We start from the raw sequence: 22,819 nt of genomic DNA on the forward strand, positions 1-22,819 counted from the left end.
TGGGCTCCAAAGGCATTTAAGGGTTTTTGAAAATTGACTTGCTATAAGCATGTTGATTGCATCAGTCTTGTGTGATATGTATAGCTGTGATATATAGGAAAAGAATGCCTCTAATAGACATGATCTGTGCCTATATGCAAATAGTTATTTAATAATTAATTAATAAATTATTTGGTCCTTTACAAGCCTTTTATAAATGCACCGTTAATGTAAAGTGAGTCATTTTGTTTCAGGCCACTGAATAAAGAATATAAATCCATGTATGTTATGTATTACTGTGTTACGGCAGCAAAAGTATGTACGTTCTGCTACTACATGGTTTAGTTGGTTGCTGGGTTTTAAGTGAGCTAGCGTACAGGCACAAGGAAAAAGAAATTGGAAAATGACACCTTATAAATGTATCTGTACTTTGAAGGTAGAAAACAGGCTGGTAACTAGATGTCAAAATGCGCAAACACATTCAGTAGGATTTTTCCTGTGTTGAAGTGGGATCATTTTAGGGGGATTTTATAGTGTGAAAAACGCTGATGACAATGCTCTGCTGATTTGGTATAAGTCCTGTGCTGAACCAGTATAAAATGTCAAATTTTTGGACAGAATATAATGGCTTTGTCCAGTTTGCCAGTAGATAGACTGGATATTTCCTTTCTGTATCTTTCTTTAACAAGACAGATTGATTCCCAGCTTACCTATCTTATATTTTTGTATATTAAAACAAAAAAAAAAAAAAAGGAGACAAGATGAGAGGAATCTCTCCATATCCTTTTTTGCTGTGTTAATGACTGGAAAGCATATCCTTTTTTTCTACTGAGAGTTTATAATGGAAAAGCTGACAGAATCTCAGCTACAGTGCTACTGGTGCTTGCTGCCGTAATGAGAAGCTGCTAACAATCCCACATCCAGCACAATGTTCCCTCTTAACAGAGTAAGACAGTCACCATCCTCACCTTCAGGTCCAGTGTCTGCCCTGAAGAAAAATTAGGTCAGCAGGGAATTTTGCAGCTGTGGTTACCCATATTTCTGTTCAAGGCGAGCAGAGCAACTTGGAGCACTTAGCATGATTTTAGTACAAGGATTACAAACTTTGCTGAAAATTGATAGAGTCCAACATTAAATATTTATGCCATTACTCTATGTTCGAGCATAACAATAACATAGAAAGGCACCAGTTGACTTGTTGATTCCCCATTTTCAAGGACATTTTGGAGACATTTATCCTGCATTTCTCAAAATAATGTTATTTTCCAGATCTGAGATCCTTAATTCAGGATTTCTGTCTGTTGCTCACACACTTGAGTGATATATTGAAGGCTTTCTCTCCTTTTAGATTTTGTTCTCCTTTTGTTTGGATTTTTTGTAAATTGACAAAGGCAGATACCTTCAGTTTGTTAATTATTTCTTCCTGTGATCAAACACTTTTGTGTCTCTGTATTATAATGGTTTAAGATGTCATATACTATTTTTGAAAAGACAGTGTAACATGACATGTTATGGCAATATTTGCAGAAAAATCTCAAATTTAGCCAGAAAACATGCACTGGAGCCCCTGTGTTGTAATTTAAAATGCTTCTTTGTATGCTTTGTGTATGAGGTTTTGGTCCTAATGTTTGGTCCTTGAGTTTTCCTTGTGAGATTTCTTTCGGGAGGGTTGCAGATTGAAGAAAGAATTTTTTGTTTGTTATCGCCCCAAAAAAGGAAGAAGATTTTCATGAGCAGTTATGGGATAAAAGTTTATGAAGCACTAAATACTGCTGTGAGTGCTGTAACATAAAGCTCCATTTTGTTCCTTTAGCACACCATAAAGTCATTCCACTCGCAGAGAAAATTCATGCTGCTTCCTTCCTCTTTGGCCTTTGCATTTTCCTGTTTTCTTTGGGGCTGTTAGAACCAAATGCTTTCATTTATTTCACTCTACAGTAGGCCAGATTTATAGGCGAATCTGAAGCCTGGTTTACAATGGTTATATAGCCACTAGTGTGGAACTGCACCAACACAGAACCCTAGAGTGGATGTGATTTACATGTACACAGCATGATTTGTACTTGCTCAGCTTATCTCCAGCTGAAAGCAGGGTAAGTTAGACCAGGCAAAATTATTGCAATGGCATCAGTCATTTTAGAGTGGGCATTTTTGTCAGTGAGGATACGCCAAGCATGTTATTTAATATTGCTCTGTGTCAGTGTCTGCATCACTAAAATGGAGGCATTTCCATAGCCTTTTAGGCTATCAGGGTAGGACTAGATGGAAACTGCAGAGACTAAGAAAAATTCATGGGAGACCCTGGAAAAAACCTACACCTAATATTGAAATAAATGTGTATCAGAGAATTATTTTGCCAATCAGTTTCATGAAATTTATTTTGAAAATAAAATTGGCTGCACAATTTTTACTACCCTTTAGCTCTAAATCGTTACGTGATACTTCTAGCTATAGATCCTTGAGGGGTTTTGTGGATTTCTTTTTGATCTGTATTCAGCATTTATCAGTATCTGCTATTGGATTACATTTATGATGTTTACAGTATTTTTTTTTATGACAATATAAGAGTTCTTGAGGTTACTTACAGAAACAGTCTACTGTTTTCTTGATTTTAATATCCCACACGATTTTCTGGTGGTGCAAAGGATAGTTGTGAGTCACAAAAAGGATGTGTATGATGTAAGTCAGCGAGAAGTGACACCCCATGTAACAACACTATGAAATTTTACACTTCCTACAAATAATCTGAATCATAGGTTGTAATCTATGTAAGACACAGAATCACAGAATGGACAGTTAACATTAGGATAGTTGACTTGGTTATGTGGGATAGATTCAAGCTCAAAGGTTTGGAAGTGGGGGGTATATTTGTGTGCTGTTGGAAGTTTAACACCAGTGTGTTGTATTGTAGTACAACCGCTACCAGCGCTATGGGGCCGAGGAATGCGTGCTGCAGATGGGAGGAGTGCTGTGTCCAACGCCCGGCTGTGGAGCGGGTTTGCTTCCTGAGCCAGGAGTGAAGAAAATTGTATGTGAACCAGGCAATGGAATAGGCTGTGGGGTAAGAACATACATTTTTCTACTTGTGTGTGGGAAACAATGGATATTGTATGATATTAGAATAAGTGGGGAAATGTTTTTTCACTTTTCCATCAGTGACTGAATTGTCCTTCACACCAGAATGGGATACTGTAGCTCAGTAAACAAATTAAATATAGCACCATGGCTTAGAAACAAGGACTTCATTGTGTAGACTATGTCCATTCCAGAATTCTTCATTTTATTTGGTTTAAGAAGTTCCTGAGTAGTTATAGTAAGAAATTGAACTGCGCAAATGATAATCTAAATGTGCTTTGACCTTCTCCTTGCACTCAGCAAAAATGAATGGGATCTTGAGCAAATCATTATGCTATAAACACCAACTTTCTTTATAAGTAAGACATTGCTTATACATGTTAAGCTACAAGATGAAAAGAAATATAGAAATATTTTTGTTTGCTCATAAAATTATTTTTAAGGAGGGGGAATGCACAAATACTGGTGGATTTCTGGAAAAGAAAACCACATGACACATAAAAATGTTTTCGCTAGGAGGTCAGATCATATTTTTTTGATCAGTGATTTTTTTTGGCAGTACAAAAAACTGGTACTTTACAATAATCAAGCTTTGGGGGAAACAGAAATACATAGAGAGAAATCTCTAAATAAAAGATGCGACTAACTGATGTTTGTACTAAGTGACTCCATGCAGGCTATGAGAAAAGAGAAAATACCTATATTATAAGATATTATCATGCTCTTGCTGTTGTCCTTCTTGTGGAAAATGCACTTTTTATTGCTGTTTTGGTGTTGCCCAAACTGATACCATGGAAGAATAAGAGTTTACTGAACTAGGAGGTTGCAGTAGGTTGTCTTCTATCAGTAGGTTAGCATCTGTTGACCTTGGTCAGACTTCCTATCTCTCCATGCAGTGGTGCATGTAAAAGAGTACTCCCCAGACTCACTGAGCAGACATAGGTCTATAAAATAAAACAGAAGGTGGGTAAGTAATAAGAAACAAAACTGAATAAACAACAGGAAATTCTTCTGGATTAATTATTAGGGTTTGGTTAAAAAAGATAAAATCACAAATGATTCTTACTCTGCTCTCCGCTTAGAAGTGATGAAAATCAAACTGTTTTGCAGCTTCATTCATCCTCATTCTGAATCTGGAAATGCCCTGTAAATAAAGTGTACATAGCATAGAGAATTGATGTATTGCCTTGTTCAGCAAACTGTTCTGTTTCCCTTTATGGACTCTGTGCTGTGCTGGTTAGTGACAAAATCTGCAGCCTTGAGTATAACCTCACCCTTTGTTTTGAATTACGTGACATCTTGAACATTAGGGGGTACAATTCACTAATGCTGAAATTAGAAGCAAGAGGCTGGCCTGCAAGCCAAATTTTGGTAACATTAAGGCCCTTCCTCAGAATCTGTAATGGAATAGAGTGAAAATACGTGTCTTTAAATCTTTCTTTGCACCCTGACAAATGATAACCTCAAGGAAGATTTGTCACAGATGATGGTGAGGGTCTAAACACTGAAGTCAGTTGCCAGACACAAATCTGGCTTCAGGTAAGGATCCCTGTGCAAGGACACCAAGACAATTAGGAAAACTCTTTATTTCTACTTCATTTTCTAAAGTCATTTTGAGTGTTTTCTATTCAGAAAGTTAAACTACGGTGAGTTTTCTCCCAGACCTGGCCTTTTTTGGTGTGAACTCTTTATGGAATCCAAGAACATCCACTTCAGAGCTCTGGGCTTCCTCATGAGTGTACACAATGATTTATAAGCTCAAAGAAAGGCCAAGATGAAGAATGTCCCTTTTGTCCATCCCAATTAAGGCTGCGAAATATCCCTTGAAATGCTTACATGTACAGCTTACGTTTCTTGTTGAAGCTCATAAGCAAAGAAATAAGGATGGAAATGTGAACCAGGAGGTTCTCTACAAATATCAATGTCATCCTTTAAGCTATACTCAAGATATGTAGAGTCTTTTTTGGGGTATTTGAACCTCTGCTTTGGGTAAAGTTCAGAGTTGATAACATATTGCTGACAACAGAATTTACATCTAACATCAATGGTCTGTTATTCCCCCAAAAGCCCTTGTGGAGAAATAGTTGTCTACTGCACAAAACAAACCAATTGTTTGGGTGTGAATTGCAGTATAAAGGTAGCTAACAACTGTTAAATAGATGGGGATTTTGATGAGATGGATCAAGGGGGATAGGAGGGATAGGTTTTCAAGAGAAAGTGGAGAAGTAAATTAAAAGGATTTTCAGCAGCCATTTTCAAAAAGGAGAGGCAGAAAAAATGAAATAGAGAGTAAGTTGCACACTGGGGTCTGAAACAAAATAGATATTCCATTATTCAGAGAAAAAACCTGCGAGGCAATCCCAAATATGTAAGGACTCCAACATGAATGAACATTGAAATATGAGCAGGTAACTGAGCCAGGCTAGGATACTGACATTTTGCCTTCCTCGGTTTCTTTCTCTGGTATTTGAAATGAGGAACTAGAATCTGGTTTTGCAAAGTCATGGCTATTGGTGTCAAAGCTAAATGTGAGTATTCAAGAGAGGGCTTGTAATTTGCCACGGAGGCCTTTGGGAAAGTTAAAGATTGTGGATTTTGCCTTGTCTCAGGAAATTTGGAAACAGAAATATATGGGGCCCAGAAACAGCCTGGTAAGACAACTGTACCAAAAAAGTGAGGAGAGAGGTTTAAATTTAAGCATCGCTATATGTACCCTCTGCACTCAGGCACTGCTATCTATTCAGGCTTTCAGGCGAAGAAATAGAACAAAAGAGATCTATTTTGACTTGAGAAGTAGCATGCAAATATGTTTTTAATGATTATGAATAGTCCTCACCAAAGATATGCTGTACCACTGACTGCCCTCACTCTTGCCTAATCTTTCATATTTTTTATCATTAGCCATAAACATATTAATTGATTTACCAAGATACTACTGTTATACACTGTTGTTCGACCTTAATTGCTATGCATCAGACCTACATTACTAACTTCTGTTGCTGAGATATAAAATTTTGACATATTTAATATGAGAAAGCAACAACAAAACCTAGAAGACAGTACATATTGTACCAGCTGGCCTGTGTGCAGGAAGAGCTGTGGTAATTGAGGCATACAAAACCTCTATGAATAAAACATTTTTGTCTTGTTTTATATTATACTGGCATATTATTTCCTACATATTAAAGAAAATAATCTGGGGTTAAAAGTAGGTTAGAACGGAGCTTGAAAACGGACTGTTCTACTTGTTTGCTTCTACACATGCAGCTCATCTGTCTTGCAAAACATCCCCTGTCAATATCTTTCAGTGAGATAACTGACTAATGAGGGACTTGCATCCCAACCCTTGTTCCACAATAGCGTAAACATTTTGCAGCATGCCATATCCTTTGACATATCCTCTGGTATGGGGTGAGATGGGAGATTGAGGATATTGGAAATAGAGCCTCTGACAATCTTTTCCCCTTGAGTTTACTCGTTCCTATCATAGTCTGAATAAGCAATAAGAATATATTTGCAGAGATCCTCTGTTTGAAAATCACTTGTTAGGAGACTTGACTCTTGAAGGTTCATGGAAGTCCTGAGACCACTCTAAACTATCCCAAGGTCTGGGTGACAGTTTAAACGGTCTTAGAAACAAGCTGTCACAGGTGATGTTTTTGTGGCCCTTCATTCTATCTCCTAAGGTGAAACTCCAGTCTGCAAGTATATACTCAACCTTAGTGTAATAAATGTGCAATGATAAAGTAAGTTTTATAACCTTGCAAAAGGAGCACAAAACTTGGAGTTGTTTCACCTCTTTTACACTATATTTACTGTTCTGTACGTATAATGCCATTGAAGAACAGCAAGATTTCACTAAGGATTTGTTCCCTTCTCAGACAAGTGAAATTTTAACACTGCAGACTGCAAGAAGTCCCCAAAAATAATGGATATAAATATCTTGTGTTCCTTATAAATAGAATTTCTAGATCATTGTATTACATAGAACAAAATCCCTAAGGCAATTTCACTCTTCCCAGCAATTTTTCCCCATTGATTTCTTCTTGCATTCTTCTTCCATGGCTAAGGAAGCATATGTCAAAAGCAATTGCAACATATTTGTAGAATTAATAATTGTCTGCCTTTTCAGAAAGCTTAATAGACTAGAGGACACTCTAAAATAGTTACATGAGAAGTGCAATATACAAAACACATTCCTGCTGTTTGCAAAGCTATTTTTTGTGGTCCATTATCTCCTGTTCATGCATTTCCTAGCACGCATCTTTCATGATCAGTGATGTCTTTGTTAAGCACAGCAATATGCGTACAGACAAACTGAATAATTGGGAAAAAATGTTTGGAGAAAACAAATCTGAGTTGTGAAAATTCGAAGCAACAAGTTCTATCCACTTAATTTTTTATAAGTTGGTTGTGTCCTTCTAAACTTCTGGAGTGGGGGTGTTTATTTTAGGGGTTTGTATCTCAATGAGAGTGCTATGTGAATGTAGCTATACCCCCCTGGAATCTGAACTAGCTTGCAATTACTTTTTCAGAACTATTTAGTATATATTAAAGTGTGTGAGAGTTTGTAAGTGTACCACAGTCTAGAAGTGCAAAGCAGTTTTCACATCTGGCAGTTTTAAGTAAGTCTTTTGGTGTTAGGTTCAGCTCTAATGTAATGTATTGTCATGATCAGCATGTACTTTCTTTAGAATCATAGAATCATAGAATAGTTAGGTTGGAAAGGACCTTAAGATCATCTAGTTCCAACCCCCCTGCCATGGGCAGGGACACCTCACACTAAACCATCTCACCCAAGGCTACGTCCAACCTGGCCTTGAACACTGCCAGGGATGGAGCATTCATAACCTCCCTGGGCAACCTATTCCAGTGCCTCACCACCCTAACAGGAAAGAACTTCCTCCTTATATCCCCTTATATCCAGTCTAAACTTCCCTGTTTAAGTTTTAACCCATTACCCCTTCCCTTGTCATGTCACTACAGTCCCTAATGAAGAGTCTCTCCCCAGCATCCCTATATATATATATCCCATCTTTGTGCACTTTCTGTCCATCTTGTGCCTAGTTTTGGCACATTATTCCTTATATGTTGCCTGATCAAAACTTCGAAAGTCTGAACCTAAAAAACTTTATTTTCAAACAGAGATGTAGGTATAAATGTTTGGTTCAGGACATGTGCTTTGCTTCTCCATTAGCAGTGCCAGGAGAATCTTGAATGTATATAAAGAAAAAGCACCTTTGAAAATATTTCAACATACAAAGATAGTCAAGATGAGTAGTGGTAATTCAAAAAATACAATCTTTGAAGATGATTGCACTGAAAAAAATCTTTTTAATTTTATAATGAGATGAATAAAAGGTCATGGGTGAAGAAGGGCTGTGTGTACAATGATTTGAATTTTTGTCTCAGTTTTAGGATTGGAATGAATGTTGAAGCACGAGCAGAAATAAGAGGCTACAGTGTTTGGAAAAACACAGAATAATTCAGAAAATAAAAGACCTTAAAAGATTACCTTTGTGCGATTTGCAAAACACTAAAATGGAAATAGGAAATTGCTGCTATCTAGTACACGTTGTAAAATTGAAGGGTTACTCTGTTATTACATTTCAGGTATCTGTCCTTGTTCCGTATGTCATCAAAGTTTTGCTTTTAAGAAAATTCACTAGAAAGGTATTACCATGGATAAAGTAATAGCTGAAGATATTGCTGAGATTAAGAAACCAACTCACAGTGGGAGTAGCTCATAATATTGTGTAGGGAGTTTTTTCAAGGGGAATGAAAATGAGACAGATGTTTTCTATTATTGCTAAATACTGAGTTGCTAGCATTGTTCTGCAAGCTCTAAGCTGTAATCATGTATTGCTTTCTTCTGTTGAGTGGGCACTCTAGCCTTTAGAAAGTGGAATTCCATCTTGTTGACACATTATGCTTCAGCAGCTAAGCAAGTTGTTTCATTGCTAAAATATGACAGGCTTTCTCAGGCTGACCAAAATTCTTTTTGGATATGCAGCTTTTTTCTGGTATATGTGGTTTAAAATTAACTGTAAAAGCATGGAGTTTTTTAAGATGCAGTAGACTGTGTTGATGTTTTAATAAAAACATTTAACTTATAATAGCACAGTATAATTAACAACCTCTGTATTATTGTCAAGGTGCATTATTTCCATTGCCCATGTCTTGCCATGCTGCATTTCATTGATCTGGTGGCTGATACGAAGCTCAACTGTCAGCAGTGAGTTGATAAAGCAATCTGGAGTATGTTTCCATTATTAGTAACATGGATCACATTAGTTCATAAGACTTGCAAAAGCAAAACAAATACTTTTTATATGGAGACCAAATCAATTTACTGCCTGCGTTCAGTAGGTAGAAGAATAACTGTCTTTTCCTTTACATCCCAAATTGTGAACACTAGCTACTAAAATAATGTTAGAAAACAACATGTGAGACTTTTCAGCTCTAAATGAGCTAGAATTGAAACTTCATTGGTTTTGTCTGCTAGATGTTCAGAATATTATGGAATGCCCCATTTTATGTGAGCAAATTCTGTATCCCTTAGCTTATGCAGGTTATAGCTTTTCCCTAACTTTTGCATCATGCAGGCATCTGGAACATGATTGTTGTACATGCACATTGCAGATTTTATACTGAATGTGTGTTATCTTCAGGTTTTTGGCTTGATTTATTATTCTGTGGCTTACCTAGTAGTTCACCGTTTAAAATCTGTCATATGTGTTCTGAGAAAGAAGGAGCAAGGAGGTAGGTAAAAGACATAGTTAACCAATAAAGGGATGGAGGCTGCTGGTCTCTGTAAGATAGCATGAGAACACAGATAGTAGAATAATACTGTATTTGAGTCAGGAAAGTTGTATTAGAAAAAACTAGCATAAAATCAAGTTCCTGTTTGTAAAGATAGTCAAATCTGGACACGTGGACCTAGGAACTAGCGAAGATAAAACTGGTTTCTAGGAATGTAAATCAGATTAGACTGGGATTTGTAAACCAATGTTTTGCTGAAGATAAATGGTTCAAATTTTGCCAATTTTTCTGAAATAGGAATGAGCTAAAATTGCAAGCATGTGAGACCCATTTTAAATTGAAGGTTGAGATAAAATAGGAGTCAAGTTTAAAATTAGTAGTTGATTTTATCATTTATCAACTAAATCTTATCCTTCTAAACTGCTAGATCAATCATTCCTCTGGAAGGGTACTAGGGATTTTCATTTTAGAGATAACAAACACTCGACTTTGCCACTCATTCAGTATTCAGATTCCAGAGCTGAAGGTACTTTGGCTTCTAATTTCTTCACCTGTGGAAAGAGAACAACATTGTACAGTAGATGAAATGCAAAAATATGCACATTTTAACATGTCCACAACTTTTACTGGAAATAAATTTTAGCACATAGACTTGGAAAAACAGCTTTTAAAAAAGTACCTTCTCTGGTTGACTGATTCCTTTTCTTAGGTACAGATTGAGTATATCATGCTCTGATGCTCAGGTCAGGATTAAATTGATCACCAAATTTGAAAGAGATATCAAAATTTTCTCTCAGGTCTCATTGGCAGGGACATGACATTCCATGCCAAACTTGATGGAGGAGCGACACACCATCTCCAGATTTCTGAGGCCTTTGCTCACCTAGAAGTTCCTTGTTATTGCAAGAGCCTCAGGCTTTGATGACATCTTTGACTATTTTGGTCTGTGCCAGTGGCACATTGCAGTTTAGTCTCCTGATAACTGAAGTGCTCTTGTCTAATTAATATAATTGGTCTCCATGTAGCAGTATCTGGGTGATATTTAATAGCTTATGATGCTCAGGAGATTATATTAGGTGAACTCATAATTTTGTCAAGCCTTAAATATAATGGAAGTTTATGACTAGAGAGGTCTTGGAACTACTTTTTCCTTACTATTTTTCTCCTCTTCAACAAAGTGCCTAGAAATATGTCTGACAGTCAGCAGACAATATTTTATCATGTGGCCCATCAGGAAGGGCTTGGAGTACAACAGTGGGAGATAAGAAATAAACTGTTTATAGGAATGTCTAGTTAACTCTGCATGTCTGAGAAACTGAGCTCTGTCTTCTGACTTCATATTCCACTTACATACAAGGTAAGATTATTCTCCTTTTTATGATAGAGACACTTTGCACACAGTGGAAAAGAGTAGCCATTTTAAACCAATGTGTAATTCCTTCAGTTAACACATAAAAATATTCTGGTTATAACAGTCTGTCCCAGACCACAAGAAAGAGGTGCTTGAGATTTCTTGCTTCCTACAGTTGACATACTGGCTGCAGTTTCTAATCATGATTACAAATAAATTTGTAAGTTATCAGAACTGGGGGTTAATGGAAGATTTGGTATGAATAAACAGATCTATCACTGAATCACTGGAAGGGGAATAATAATGCACTCAGCAGAGGATGTGCTGCTTGAGAATGGCAGCCACCAAGGGCAGGATTTTAATTGAACAAGAGACTTATTTGAGCAACCTTCTGAAAACTTTCTATATTTGAAAAGGAAAGAAAAACACAAGCTGAGTGCAGAAGATCACTTATAAATGAAAAGAAAAATAAATATGAATCAAACTAAGCCTATTTATTGCCTTTCGTATGAAATTTCCTATCAAGGTCTCCTGAGACACTATAGGTTGTATCATTACATTATTGTAAAATGCAAGAGCTGCTTAATCAATGAGAAATGATGGAGTAAAAAGATAGGACCAGAACAATAAGATCATAGATTAGAATGAATCAATTGACTAGTATTTGTAGCTTAACCAGGGAAAAAACTCAGAGTTCAAAATGCTGAAGAAAAAATGTCCTCATTATATGTCTGGTGCAATTCTGGCTCATAGCCCAATTCAAAAGTAAATCACAAGGCTCATAAAGTGAGAAGCTTACATAGATCAAAAAAAAAGCAGTGCTATCTACAGCTTTTGTGGCACTTCTAGTCTTCACATCATTTGATGTCAGAGTGAAACAGTGCAATAGAGATTTGGGATTTAAGCCTCTTTTGTGTAAGTGCAAATATGGAAAGCATCAGTTTATGTCAATTTGGAACTTAGACATAATGACACCTCTTTTTTTTTTCTTGATTTTTCTACTAAAAGGAGCACCCCAATTAAAAATGTTTTCAAGCTTTTCTATTCCTTCAATAGCTGATCAAAGAAATCCCTGAAGAATTTCTTCTTAGCTTTACCTCAACTCTCTGAAATATGTAAAGTCACTGTTGGTCAGCCAGGCTCTTGGTTCGTTTTTCAAGGCTACAACAGTATTATCCATGTGGAGGGCATAAAATGATTACTTCCTGAGATTGTGCAGCACTTAGTGATGAAAAAAGGAATGGCAACAAATGCAGAGTACAAGTATACCATAGGGAGGGGCCACAGAAAAGCTAGGGGTAGTCTGCATTAGTTCTTCACTGAAGAACAACTTTTCCGTGAAGACAAGCAAGAAGTTGTCTACAGCATACCAGTGCTCCTTTTGTGCTCACAGCTGTATAGGATTTCTTACTGGACCTGTAAGCAAAAGCTCCTTCCAGCACCTTTTCGTATTTAACAACAGTATGTCTGTGCAATGAAGCAAAACAACTGCTTGTCTTTCCACCAGTACAAGAGAAATGTTTATTTTTCATTGCACATGTTGCATTATTTCCAGATACTATATAGACCCCAGACTGACTGAGCACTCTGTAATGCATCTGGTTAGGCTAAATTCCTAGAAAAGTGGGAGGAAAATGGCATTAAAAAGATTTAAAATATAACTAAATGTCATTTTTTCTCAGAAAATAAACAGCTTCTTAAAATAATATGAAGTAGAACAGGGTTATTCTGAGATCAACTTTCCTTGTCACTATTGCTTCAGTAAGTTATTTAATGATGATGTCACACACAGAACTTCATTATTTCAAAACCATTTCAAAGAGATAACAAAGCCACCATTCCACAATCAAAGCTGATTTTGAAGTGCTGAAACAAAGCTGATTTTCAATTATCAGAGTCAAAAAGAAACATCTGAAAACTGTCTTGATTGCCGAAAAGCTGCTATGTTTTCATGTGGGACAATTCAAAACAAATAGATGAAGCTTCTGAAGCTTCAAACATAATCCACTTCTAACAAAGCATGACTATCTAAAAATCGTCAGCCTAAAAGAGAATATCTGGGAAAAGTTATAAGCCTGTAAAAGTAAGTTTAGAATAGAAATTGCATCTCGGCCTTAACCGTGTTATTAAGGTCACTAAGCTGTAATAGAGGGAGTAAAGAAAATGTTGCAAAGTCAAGAGAGGGCTATGAAAATAAAATAAAATGAAAATGTAATGAACAAATTAAATAAAACATCCCTTACACAATAATAATATTAATGAAAAGCAAAGACATAAATTTGGAGAACAATGACCAACTGTAATTCAGAGGGATATAATAGAAAACCAGAATGCAGTATGTGTTCATAAAACCATTCTGAGGGGAAAATAAAGGGAAAATTGTGATAAGAATAATATAATATATCTGTGAATGGAGGCCTTGGCTAAGGGCAGAAGATCGTGGGTGGATAACTAAGTCCCAGTTAACTCAATTTTATCCCTATATTTCTCAAAGATTAAATCATTCATATAAGTCAATTTTTATTTTTTTTTTTTTCAAGAGCTCTCACATTAAATTGGGTGACAGTCACTACCATGATAGAAAATCTATTCCACTGACACTTGAAAGTGAAGAGATAAAGAGTAAGGTTTAAAGGTACTGGTGGTTCACTTGTTCAGAGTAAGTGAGCAGTAGAAGAGGCTGGTTTAAGCTGGTTGTTCTTTCCATCAAGAAATATCAAATAGCAATAGTATGTTTTGTACTTATCTCTGTAATTTTCTCTTTTATGCCAATGAAAATGCTTACATATGTAATACCAAATAATGACAGTGATAAATCTTTTATGCACATCTGAAATGGTTTATTAAAAAAGATGGACTTTTAGGCCACCAAGATAAAGCCAGTGCTTGATATTAAATATCATATGCAAATAAATAAATAAGCATGTAGCATGTTCTACATTATCATATAAAAAGAAAGCTTTACCAGACTTTGCTACTTACTTTTCCCTTCAAAATAAAATGAATGTAAATTTTATTTCCTCATTTTGTTTAGGGAACTACTTGTATGTCTCCTAAATGTGCATTTTGAAATTTCTTAATCTTTATGGAAGGATGCTTGTGTCAAAATCTTATGGAGCAGAGTAGTTCTGGAAAAAAAAAAAACAAACCAAAAAACAAAAAAATCCACACCCCCCCCCCCCCAAAAAAAAACCAAATCCATAAGATCCCCACTGGAGATGGAGAAGTAGTAAATAGTAAAATGAGGGCAACAAGGAACCAGCCTCAAGGTAAGGTCTAAGACCTAGTGGGATCTTACTGAATATTCAGAACTCTCAGAGGAGCACCAGTATCCTCACCCCCTGTCTTGACTTGAAGAGTGCTCCTGCATTTTGTAGGAACAGCCTGAGGAGTTAACTGGAACCTGTGTTTTCAGGTATCTAGAGCTGTCGTATTTTAAAATCCTTTCCACTGACAGGAAGCTTTTTCTGGGCATTAAGTAATTAGCTAAGGTTATTCAGGAAAGTGTTTCAGATTTGGAGATGGGCAAAAATATGGCTGCCAAATAGTGGCATTGTTCTGAGCTAGTAACTCACCATATCCTCCCATCAGAGGAGTGAAAACAACTGTTAATTGGTGAGTTTAAATCAAAGAGGAAACAAACTTAGCAATAAATGTATAATACAATAATGGCTTTTTTATATGCTACTGTGGTTCTCACCAGTGGTGTTTTCGTAATATGCATCACAGGCTTTCACGGAAACACATTAGTGTTTTTGAATTGTTTTTATTATAAACCATGCAAATAGTGTTTGTCCCAGTGGGATGTGACATTATTAGCAGAAGATCTCTTACATGATTTAAGTCAGCAGAGAACTAGCAGTTCAGTCTTTATTTTCAGAGTGAGACATATAACTGTTCAAAACTGCATTAGAAAATATTTAACCCATGCAGAGTATTCCTGCTGAAGAGATGACACATGACAGAAATAAATTGCCCTATAATATTTGCAAATGTTTCCTGATTAGAAATATGTTATCTGTGTAATTCAAACATGTTCTCTCCTTCATTTTGTTTCAGAAAGAAACAGCATTGAAATTCTTTCATATGGATGGCCAATGGTCAACTCCTGAAATAAAAGAAGTTTGATTCTTTTAGAGATGGATTTTTTTTAAAGTCCCCTAGACAAAAGCAAATAAAAATATCAAACAAAACATAATTCTGCAAGTGAAGCAAGAGATAGACAGTGACTTGTGGAAAGCTGAAGTAAGCAAGCTTGGGTAACTAATAAGAAATCAGTTGTAAGCAGAAAGAGGGATCTTCAGTAAAGAAATCATATTAAGGGCACAATAGTAAATTATCTCCATGTAAAGGAGAACTAGGAAAGGTAAGGAAAAACCATCTTTCTTGAACAATAACGCTTTTTATGACCTGAAAAGTAAGAAAGTCTGTGAAAAATTTAAGAAGGTTGTATCAGTAGGACCAGCTAGAAAAAACAGAAAAAAAAAGTCATAAAGTGGAAAGCATTAAATAAAATACTTTTATTATAAAGTCTACCAAAGAATATTCAGAAAGTTTTCCATAAAGAATAGAAACAGGAACATGAAAGACCAAGGAAGCTGTAAGTTAGCTTCTCATGGGAGAGGAAAATGTATCATTAAATAGCTCCAAGAAGGCTAAAGTTTACTTGTTTTTTTTCAATCTTTATTTGAAAGGTCAGACCTGCTCAGATGGTTAGCAGAGCTAAAACCAGTGAAACAGAGTTAAAAATACCAGTTCTAGTGGGGAAAGGACAGAATAGAGACATGGTTTCAAATCAGCTGGGCCTGACAGAGTTTTTACTGTGGGAACGGCTGAAGAAAATCCACAACATTAATGGTCACTTCTAAGAATATGGGTAAGGAAGATTTTGAAAAAGGCAAAAACATGAAATCTGTATCTAAAAAGACGAAAAAAAATCTCAGACTTATGGACCAGTAGGCTTAACTTGAATTCCTGAAGGAAAACTGTAGCAAATAATCAAACTACTGGTAATTACCTGGAGGACAAAAAAAGGAAGTCTCAGGGAGCATGGACTTAGCAAGAGTTTATCACATCAATCTAGGCTTGTGGGTAGGAGACAAGTAGCTGATGTCATCTGTACTGAATCTAGTAAAGCTCCTCACATTGTTACATATGAAATTCCCATAGGCAAATTAGGAAATACAAGATTAGGTGATAATTTTATTAGGTGGATATGTAACTACTTGGAAAGTTGTGTGTAGAATATTTGTCAGCATTTTGCAATCAAAGCAGAGGGATGTTTCAAATCTGTCCTGAGGTTGACAGGTTTTAATATTTTCTCTGATGCCTTGATGAATGGTTATGGTGTAAGGTTATTAAAATTGCATAGGATATGTACCAAGGGGATAGCAAACAGTTTGGAACTTGAAAGCAATTCAGTTAGGATAAATGTAAAGTTTCTATACTTAGACAAATACCAGCAGCCATATGTTATGAGAGAATAAATGCTTAAAGAGACAGCAACATGCAAAAATTGATCTGGGAACTGCAACGGATCACAGTCTGATCTGAAGTCAAGAGGAGAGTCGTGTTAAAAAAAAAAAAAGCAAATGCTGGACTGAGGTGTATAAATCACAGTAAATTAGTTCTCCTAATCCAAAATAACAGACTAAATGCACAGTGAGGAAACACGAACCTGAGCAGTGGGCCCTATTTTCATTTCTGCTGTTATGGCTCAGTTAGTACAGGCATATATCAATTTTAAAAATGCTCCTTATCCAAGGCAAGGGTCTTTTTTCTACCCTTTTCTCAAACCATTTCTTTTCGTGCAATCAACACCTTTCTCTATATTTGCTTGACTCTCTGCTCTTTCCAGTCTCTAGCAGACTTTGCTCTAGAAATACAAAGTCCCAAATAAAAACCAGCTGAAAAAGATAAAATCTAATAAGTGCAGTATTGCAGAATGCTTATATGCTGTCAGCAACTAACATACATAAACCTAAGGAGAGTTCACGTCCCTCGTGGCTTTCTGAATACTGCTATACAGAAAGCAAATCCTAGCTCACAGTGACATTAGTTCTTTCACCTCTCTTGTGAGTTCCCACTGACAGAATTTGATTAGATAATCTTTTTCCTTCGAATTGCCAGCTGCTTATGAAATGACACTGCTGATACTTCATGATAACACAGAATAAACTAGCGACCATGTCATAAAATCAGTGTGGACATTTAATGAGGAAAGAAACAGTCAACCTTTTAGAAAGAAATCTTTCTAGTTCCACTCTGTTCCTTGGATGAACCAGCTCCTTGTAGGAGTCTTTCTCAGAATCAGTGATGCATACCTGTGCTCTGTATGTGTGTAGATGCATGTGGGTTTTCCATGCCTTTTTGTACCACTTCAGTTCTATCATTTGTCTTGTGGTTTCATCCTCTCACCTAAATGTGGGTCTCTGTAAAACCCACATTTGAAGTAAAGCCTTTAGACATGCTATTAAGCAAATGAAGAAGTCTTTCAGTCTGTGTCAGATATTTTCAACTAACTCTGCTTTAAAATAGAAAAATACCCTCAATTTAGGGGGAAAAACTTAATATTTATCTTAAAACTTCTGAATACAGTTAGATTCACTTAATTCCCTTCATATTTTATTTGTTGTATATTGGTTCTTCAGCACTTAGCTATTCACGTAGCATTTTTATTTGTTGTGTGTATGTGTTCTTTTACCTTTATTTATGTATGGTTTATTTTCTCCCCTTATATGGTCCTCTCAAATACAGTATCTTCCTCAAGTGTTATTATTAGTGTTTGAAAAGAACCCTGTTCCTGCTGCATGAATTCGTTGAAGACATTTTTTACTGTTTCTCTATTTTATCTCTTCATTGAGGCTTTCCTTTGTTTTTACACATGCATATACACAATGCAGTAATAGATGGATTTTGAAACATTTGCAGGCAGCAGAGAAGTTTATTTAAAGATAATTCTTTAAAGGTATTCCTGTATTACAACTCTGTTTTCTATGGTGTTTTACCTGAGGATATTTCCATTTTCTGAATATTAAAATCCCCTTCATAGACCTCCATTTTAATTTGGTATTCATTATACAGTTGCAATGAGACCCCTTGCATCATTAGTTGGCTTGCAATGGGTTTGCAATGTGTAAAGCCATCAGAGCATCCAGCCTTCTATTTCCTTGTCATTTTAAATAAGAAAATTGTGAGGCCATAGATAATTGTAGTCAGAAAGGCCCCCTGTCTGCTTACACCCCTGAAAAGATTGTGTGGCCCTCTGTAGCAGCTGCTGATTTTGTCAGAGTAGTAGCTAACCAGACATCATATAGTTGCTTCTTGAAGTGGTCAACACATGCTACTGATTCTGGTCATACCATCTTTATATGGTGTGCAGATGAACCAGTCAGAGAAGGGACCTTGAGCAGGTCTCCGGAAGACAGAGGATAAGACTCACCCTCAGCACTTCTGTGAAACTCCATGCACACTTAGAAAATTTGTAGTACATCTGGTGCTGGTAATGTCTTTCTTGGGGAAGCAAATCTCCCTGTAATGTCTTCCTAATACTGCTTAAATGTCTGGACACGTGTCATAACTCTACACTTGTACCAAGAGATTGCACTGGCATGCACAGATTACCATCTTCAGGAACTGCAAGTGATCAGGAGGATGGGCATGCATTTCTGATGGAAACATTTTGAATAACCATATACTTGAATCATGCTTGGAGATGGATCAAGTCAGACAGAGTTTGCCTCTGCAAAACTGGGATAGATAGTTGATCAGGACATACATTCTCTAAAGCATCCTTGATCAAGATATCCAGATAAGGGGTCATAGCTTTGCTTTATCTATCATGTAGATCTGATATTTGTGTGTAGCATAGAGGAAAAAACTCTGTTTTTCCAGTGATGACCCATTTGCTCACTCCCTTTCTCTCATAGCCACCTCTAAATTCCCTCCAACAGCCCTGTTTTCAACTTCCTTATAAAGCTGCCTTCCAATATAGTCTGTCTGCAGCACCACTTAATTCTAAAATATATTCCTCATATTTGGAGGAGGTTTTCTTCCTAAAGAGTCAGATTCAGAAAAAGTCTTGTTATTCCCTTATCAGATAATCCCGCTATTTATCCTTCCCTTACTGCATATAATCAAAGACTCATTGCCTCACAAAACTACAAAAGACTTGCAGGAATGCAGGTGCTGGTAACTCAGGAAATCCCCAGTCCTTCTCTCCACATAGTCATGGAGACATTGCCTCACTACACTGCCCATTGTTTTCAAGTATGCACTTGACAAATATTTTCCTATTTAGATTTACTGGAGATTGCAATGAAGAGCACATCTGTGCAAAAATAACAGCACGTTACTGAAAACAGCCACAGATTTTAGAAGCATACACTATCAGAAAGTGCATATTAAAAATTTGTGTCCTTCCTGTTACTTAGCTCTCTGAGCACTTATGCCACACAGCTATCTGAACTGGCAAATCTTTTGTTCTGAAATATGCCTCTACCTAAAAGTGAAATGCCTGCAACCTGGTATTATTCCTGTCTCCTCAAGATTTTTTCTCTTTTCTTTCCTTGAAAATTTTGCTGCATTTCTCCACAGAAATGAAAGCCCTTTGAATTGAAACTGATGCTTCTAGACAGTACAATGCTGTTGTCATCTATGCCTTTACATTTTCCATTCTCCTTGGCTTGGCTATTTACTAGAAATACCAGCTTTCTATAGCCTTAAGACAGACAGAATGTCTTGCACTGTGTGCTTCTAGAAGCTGTTGCAGTGCCCTGTAGGGCATCCTAACTGTTGTCCTAAATTGAGATGACAGTGTTGCTCATATTAAATTGCCTTCTTGCTTGGCTTGGCATGCTGGGATCCATATCTATTAATGCAGGAGTGTCCAAATGTCCTGCCAGGAAAGCAATTTGTTCCTCAGTAGGGTGTCGGGGAAGCAGCTGGTCTAAGAAACTATCAGAGGTGATGTTAGGGGCAAGTTGTGTTTTTCTTGACTTAATGGAAATTTTTACTGATCCATCTCCTTGCCTGTCCCCACCACTTGTCAACAGGGCAGCACATATCCATCTTCAGCCATCTCCTATCCCTCCCAACAAGCCTGTCATACCTCTCTTGTGGAGAGACAGGCTTTCACACAGCCTGAGCTGCATAATAGACCCTTCAACAACAGCAAACATGTTATTAATGGATTTAAAAAAAAAATGCCCTACAGAGACACAATTTCAGAACATTTTTGCCAAGTATCAGGTTTTAAACCTCCACTTGGAGAGACTCTCACAAACTGAGGATTATTTTCATCCCTCTTCTCCTTTTTCTGCGCACATTCCACAAAGTGCTTTTAACCCCTTGAGTAACTTTTATCAGTTTGTCTTTTTTTTCCATTTATATTCTGAATTGGATTTTAAGTCATCTAATGAAGGAGAAATGTGACGTTTCTGGGGTCTCTTTCAGTGGCTTATTAATGTATGTTAGCTGATCTATGAGAGCTTTATTATGGGGGTGCCTACATTTATGAAGCTAGGCTATAGCTTATGGCAAAAATAATTTTCTGGTGATCTTAAGAGGAAGCAGTGTACAAGTAGGGTGTGAAAGTCTATATCTTTATGGCTATAGTGACATCATTATACAGGTAAAGTCTATATCTTTATGGCTATAGTGACATCATTATACAGGTAAGTACAATATAAGGTGTATGATACAACCTGCTAATAAATAGGGTGCATGCATATTAAAGCATACCTCTTAATTAGGTCTCCTTGAAAAAGTCATGAGGTCTCCACATATTTAATGATACTGTCTGTATAGGTTAAGCTGAAGGAAACTTCTTTATTTAGAGACAATGATTTTTATGTCACTGAATTAATCAGAACCCTGTCAACAAATTCTGGGATAAGGAGTATGTAAATGTCTGGTTGGAGCTGAACTCATTTTCTTTCTGAGATGCAGCAAAATAGTTTGAACTCTCAGTGTAATGAAATTCAGTAAAGAAAACAGCTCTAACCTTAGCTTACTTAATTGTTCCTCAGTGCTTTCAAATATCTCTTAGGACTTCAAAAGCTGCATCATTTTTCAGAAGGTAGCTGCTGAGAAATAGTTTGTAAACATAAAATGGATTGTCAGATTTTAATCTGAATTAACCCCAGTAGGATATGACCAGGATATGTCAACTGTTTTTTTTCCCTTCTACTTAAATCAGCCACTTACACTATCTGTATTATAAAATACACCAGTGAGACTAATAAATGCTTTCCTCCTAGTTATTTTCATTTTCAGCGTCTTTCTGGAGTTATACATTATAAGAGACTTTGCAGTTGAAAGTTGAAGAAAGAAAAGTTTTAACTTGCAGAGTTGACATCCTTCACTGAAAATTCCTGGCCCCACCTTTTTCCTGGTATCAGTGACAAATGTTTGGTTGATTTTATAGTCGGTATCATATTATGGAGGTGGCATAAACCTCAGCCTGTAGTTTAGCAAAATGGATAGTGTGGTGCAAGATAGGAAGGACCTTTATTTTGGCAAGGAAAAATGAAAAGTTAATTTTACTATTTACTCCAATTACATTGAGAAACTCATTAAAAGACATCATGTAATCACCCTACAGTCCTCTTGTTCTATCTCATTACGTATTTAAGCATAAAATATATTCATTGTATGTGAAAGATTGTAATGGTTCATTTTTGAAAATAGTTTTCAATGTCATATTTTTATTTTAAATGTTTAATCAGATAATTATATGATTTGTTAGTTAATTTTCACAGGCAGTTTTTCATAGCAATATATTTTTTTATTTTTTCAACATATTTTCCATAGTAGGATCATTATAAAATCTCAAACGTTACCAAACATATCATTTAGTCTCCAGGTTGCTATATTTTTAAAACATTTTGTTTTGGAGATTTATTTCTATGGACATTAAAAGAGCAAGGTTTTGCCAGCATTAATACATTTACCTACTGTATCTTGAGAGAATCCTGTCATCTTCATGGTCTAGATCTAGGATTAATATTAACACAATGAGATTGATTTGAAGGTGTCAAAGTGACAGTAACCTAAAAGGGAAGTCCTTGGAAATAATAACTTGAGAGGTAGGGTGCATGAGGCTGTAGATGTTTCCTACATGCTTGTGCTTATTTATTTGCTGTTGTGCTTAGAACAAACTTTAGGTACAGCATACAGCTAAATAATCAAAATAGAAAGGATCTGAACTCAGAAACTGCATATGAATATTTTGACTTTGAGTACTTACGTAACCTTTAATGGACATTACTCCTGACTTGATTTTGTGTTTTCATATACGAATTAATGGAATAAAAGAGAATCTGAAATATTCCAGGCTATCTTCTTAACTCCCCTGTTGATCTCTTTATACTAATCCATCCGTTTGCAGCAGTAAAACTGGATTAATCAGATTAGCATTAGGGAAAGTCAATTTAGGATAAAGCAGCCTCACTGAAACTTTACTATGTCTGAAAATGGCCTGAAAATGACTGGGTCATGATTTGGTGGAACATGAAATCACCTTTTCCACTCATCCTCAGCTATGTCAACCCATCTCAGAAACTGAGTAAGAATTAAAATATGTTCTCTGCTAAATCGCTTCTCAAATGGAGCTTACTCTTCTTGTTGTCTCTGGAAATCCTTAAAATAAAG

General features: G+C 36.3%; 1 protein-coding gene across 2 annotated transcripts in view; it reads left to right on the forward strand.

Annotated features, from left to right (window-relative positions):
• Nucleotides 1–22,819, forward strand: part of PRKN (parkin RBR E3 ubiquitin protein ligase) — a 730,480-nt gene that overhangs the window by 607,449 nt on the left and 100,212 nt on the right. For both annotated transcript variants that reach the window (XM_065680442.1, XM_065680443.1), the window contains one exon: nt 2,891–3,040. In XM_065680442.1, coding sequence (XP_065536514.1) covers nt 2,891–3,040 — 150 coding nt within the window. The remainder of the gene's footprint in view (nt 1–2,890; nt 3,041–22,819) is intronic.

The sequence above is a fragment of the Lathamus discolor genome, chromosome 5, assembly GCF_037157495.1.
Source record: "Lathamus discolor isolate bLatDis1 chromosome 5, bLatDis1.hap1, whole genome shotgun sequence".
NCBI lineage: Eukaryota > Metazoa > Chordata > Aves > Psittaciformes > Psittacidae > Lathamus > Lathamus discolor.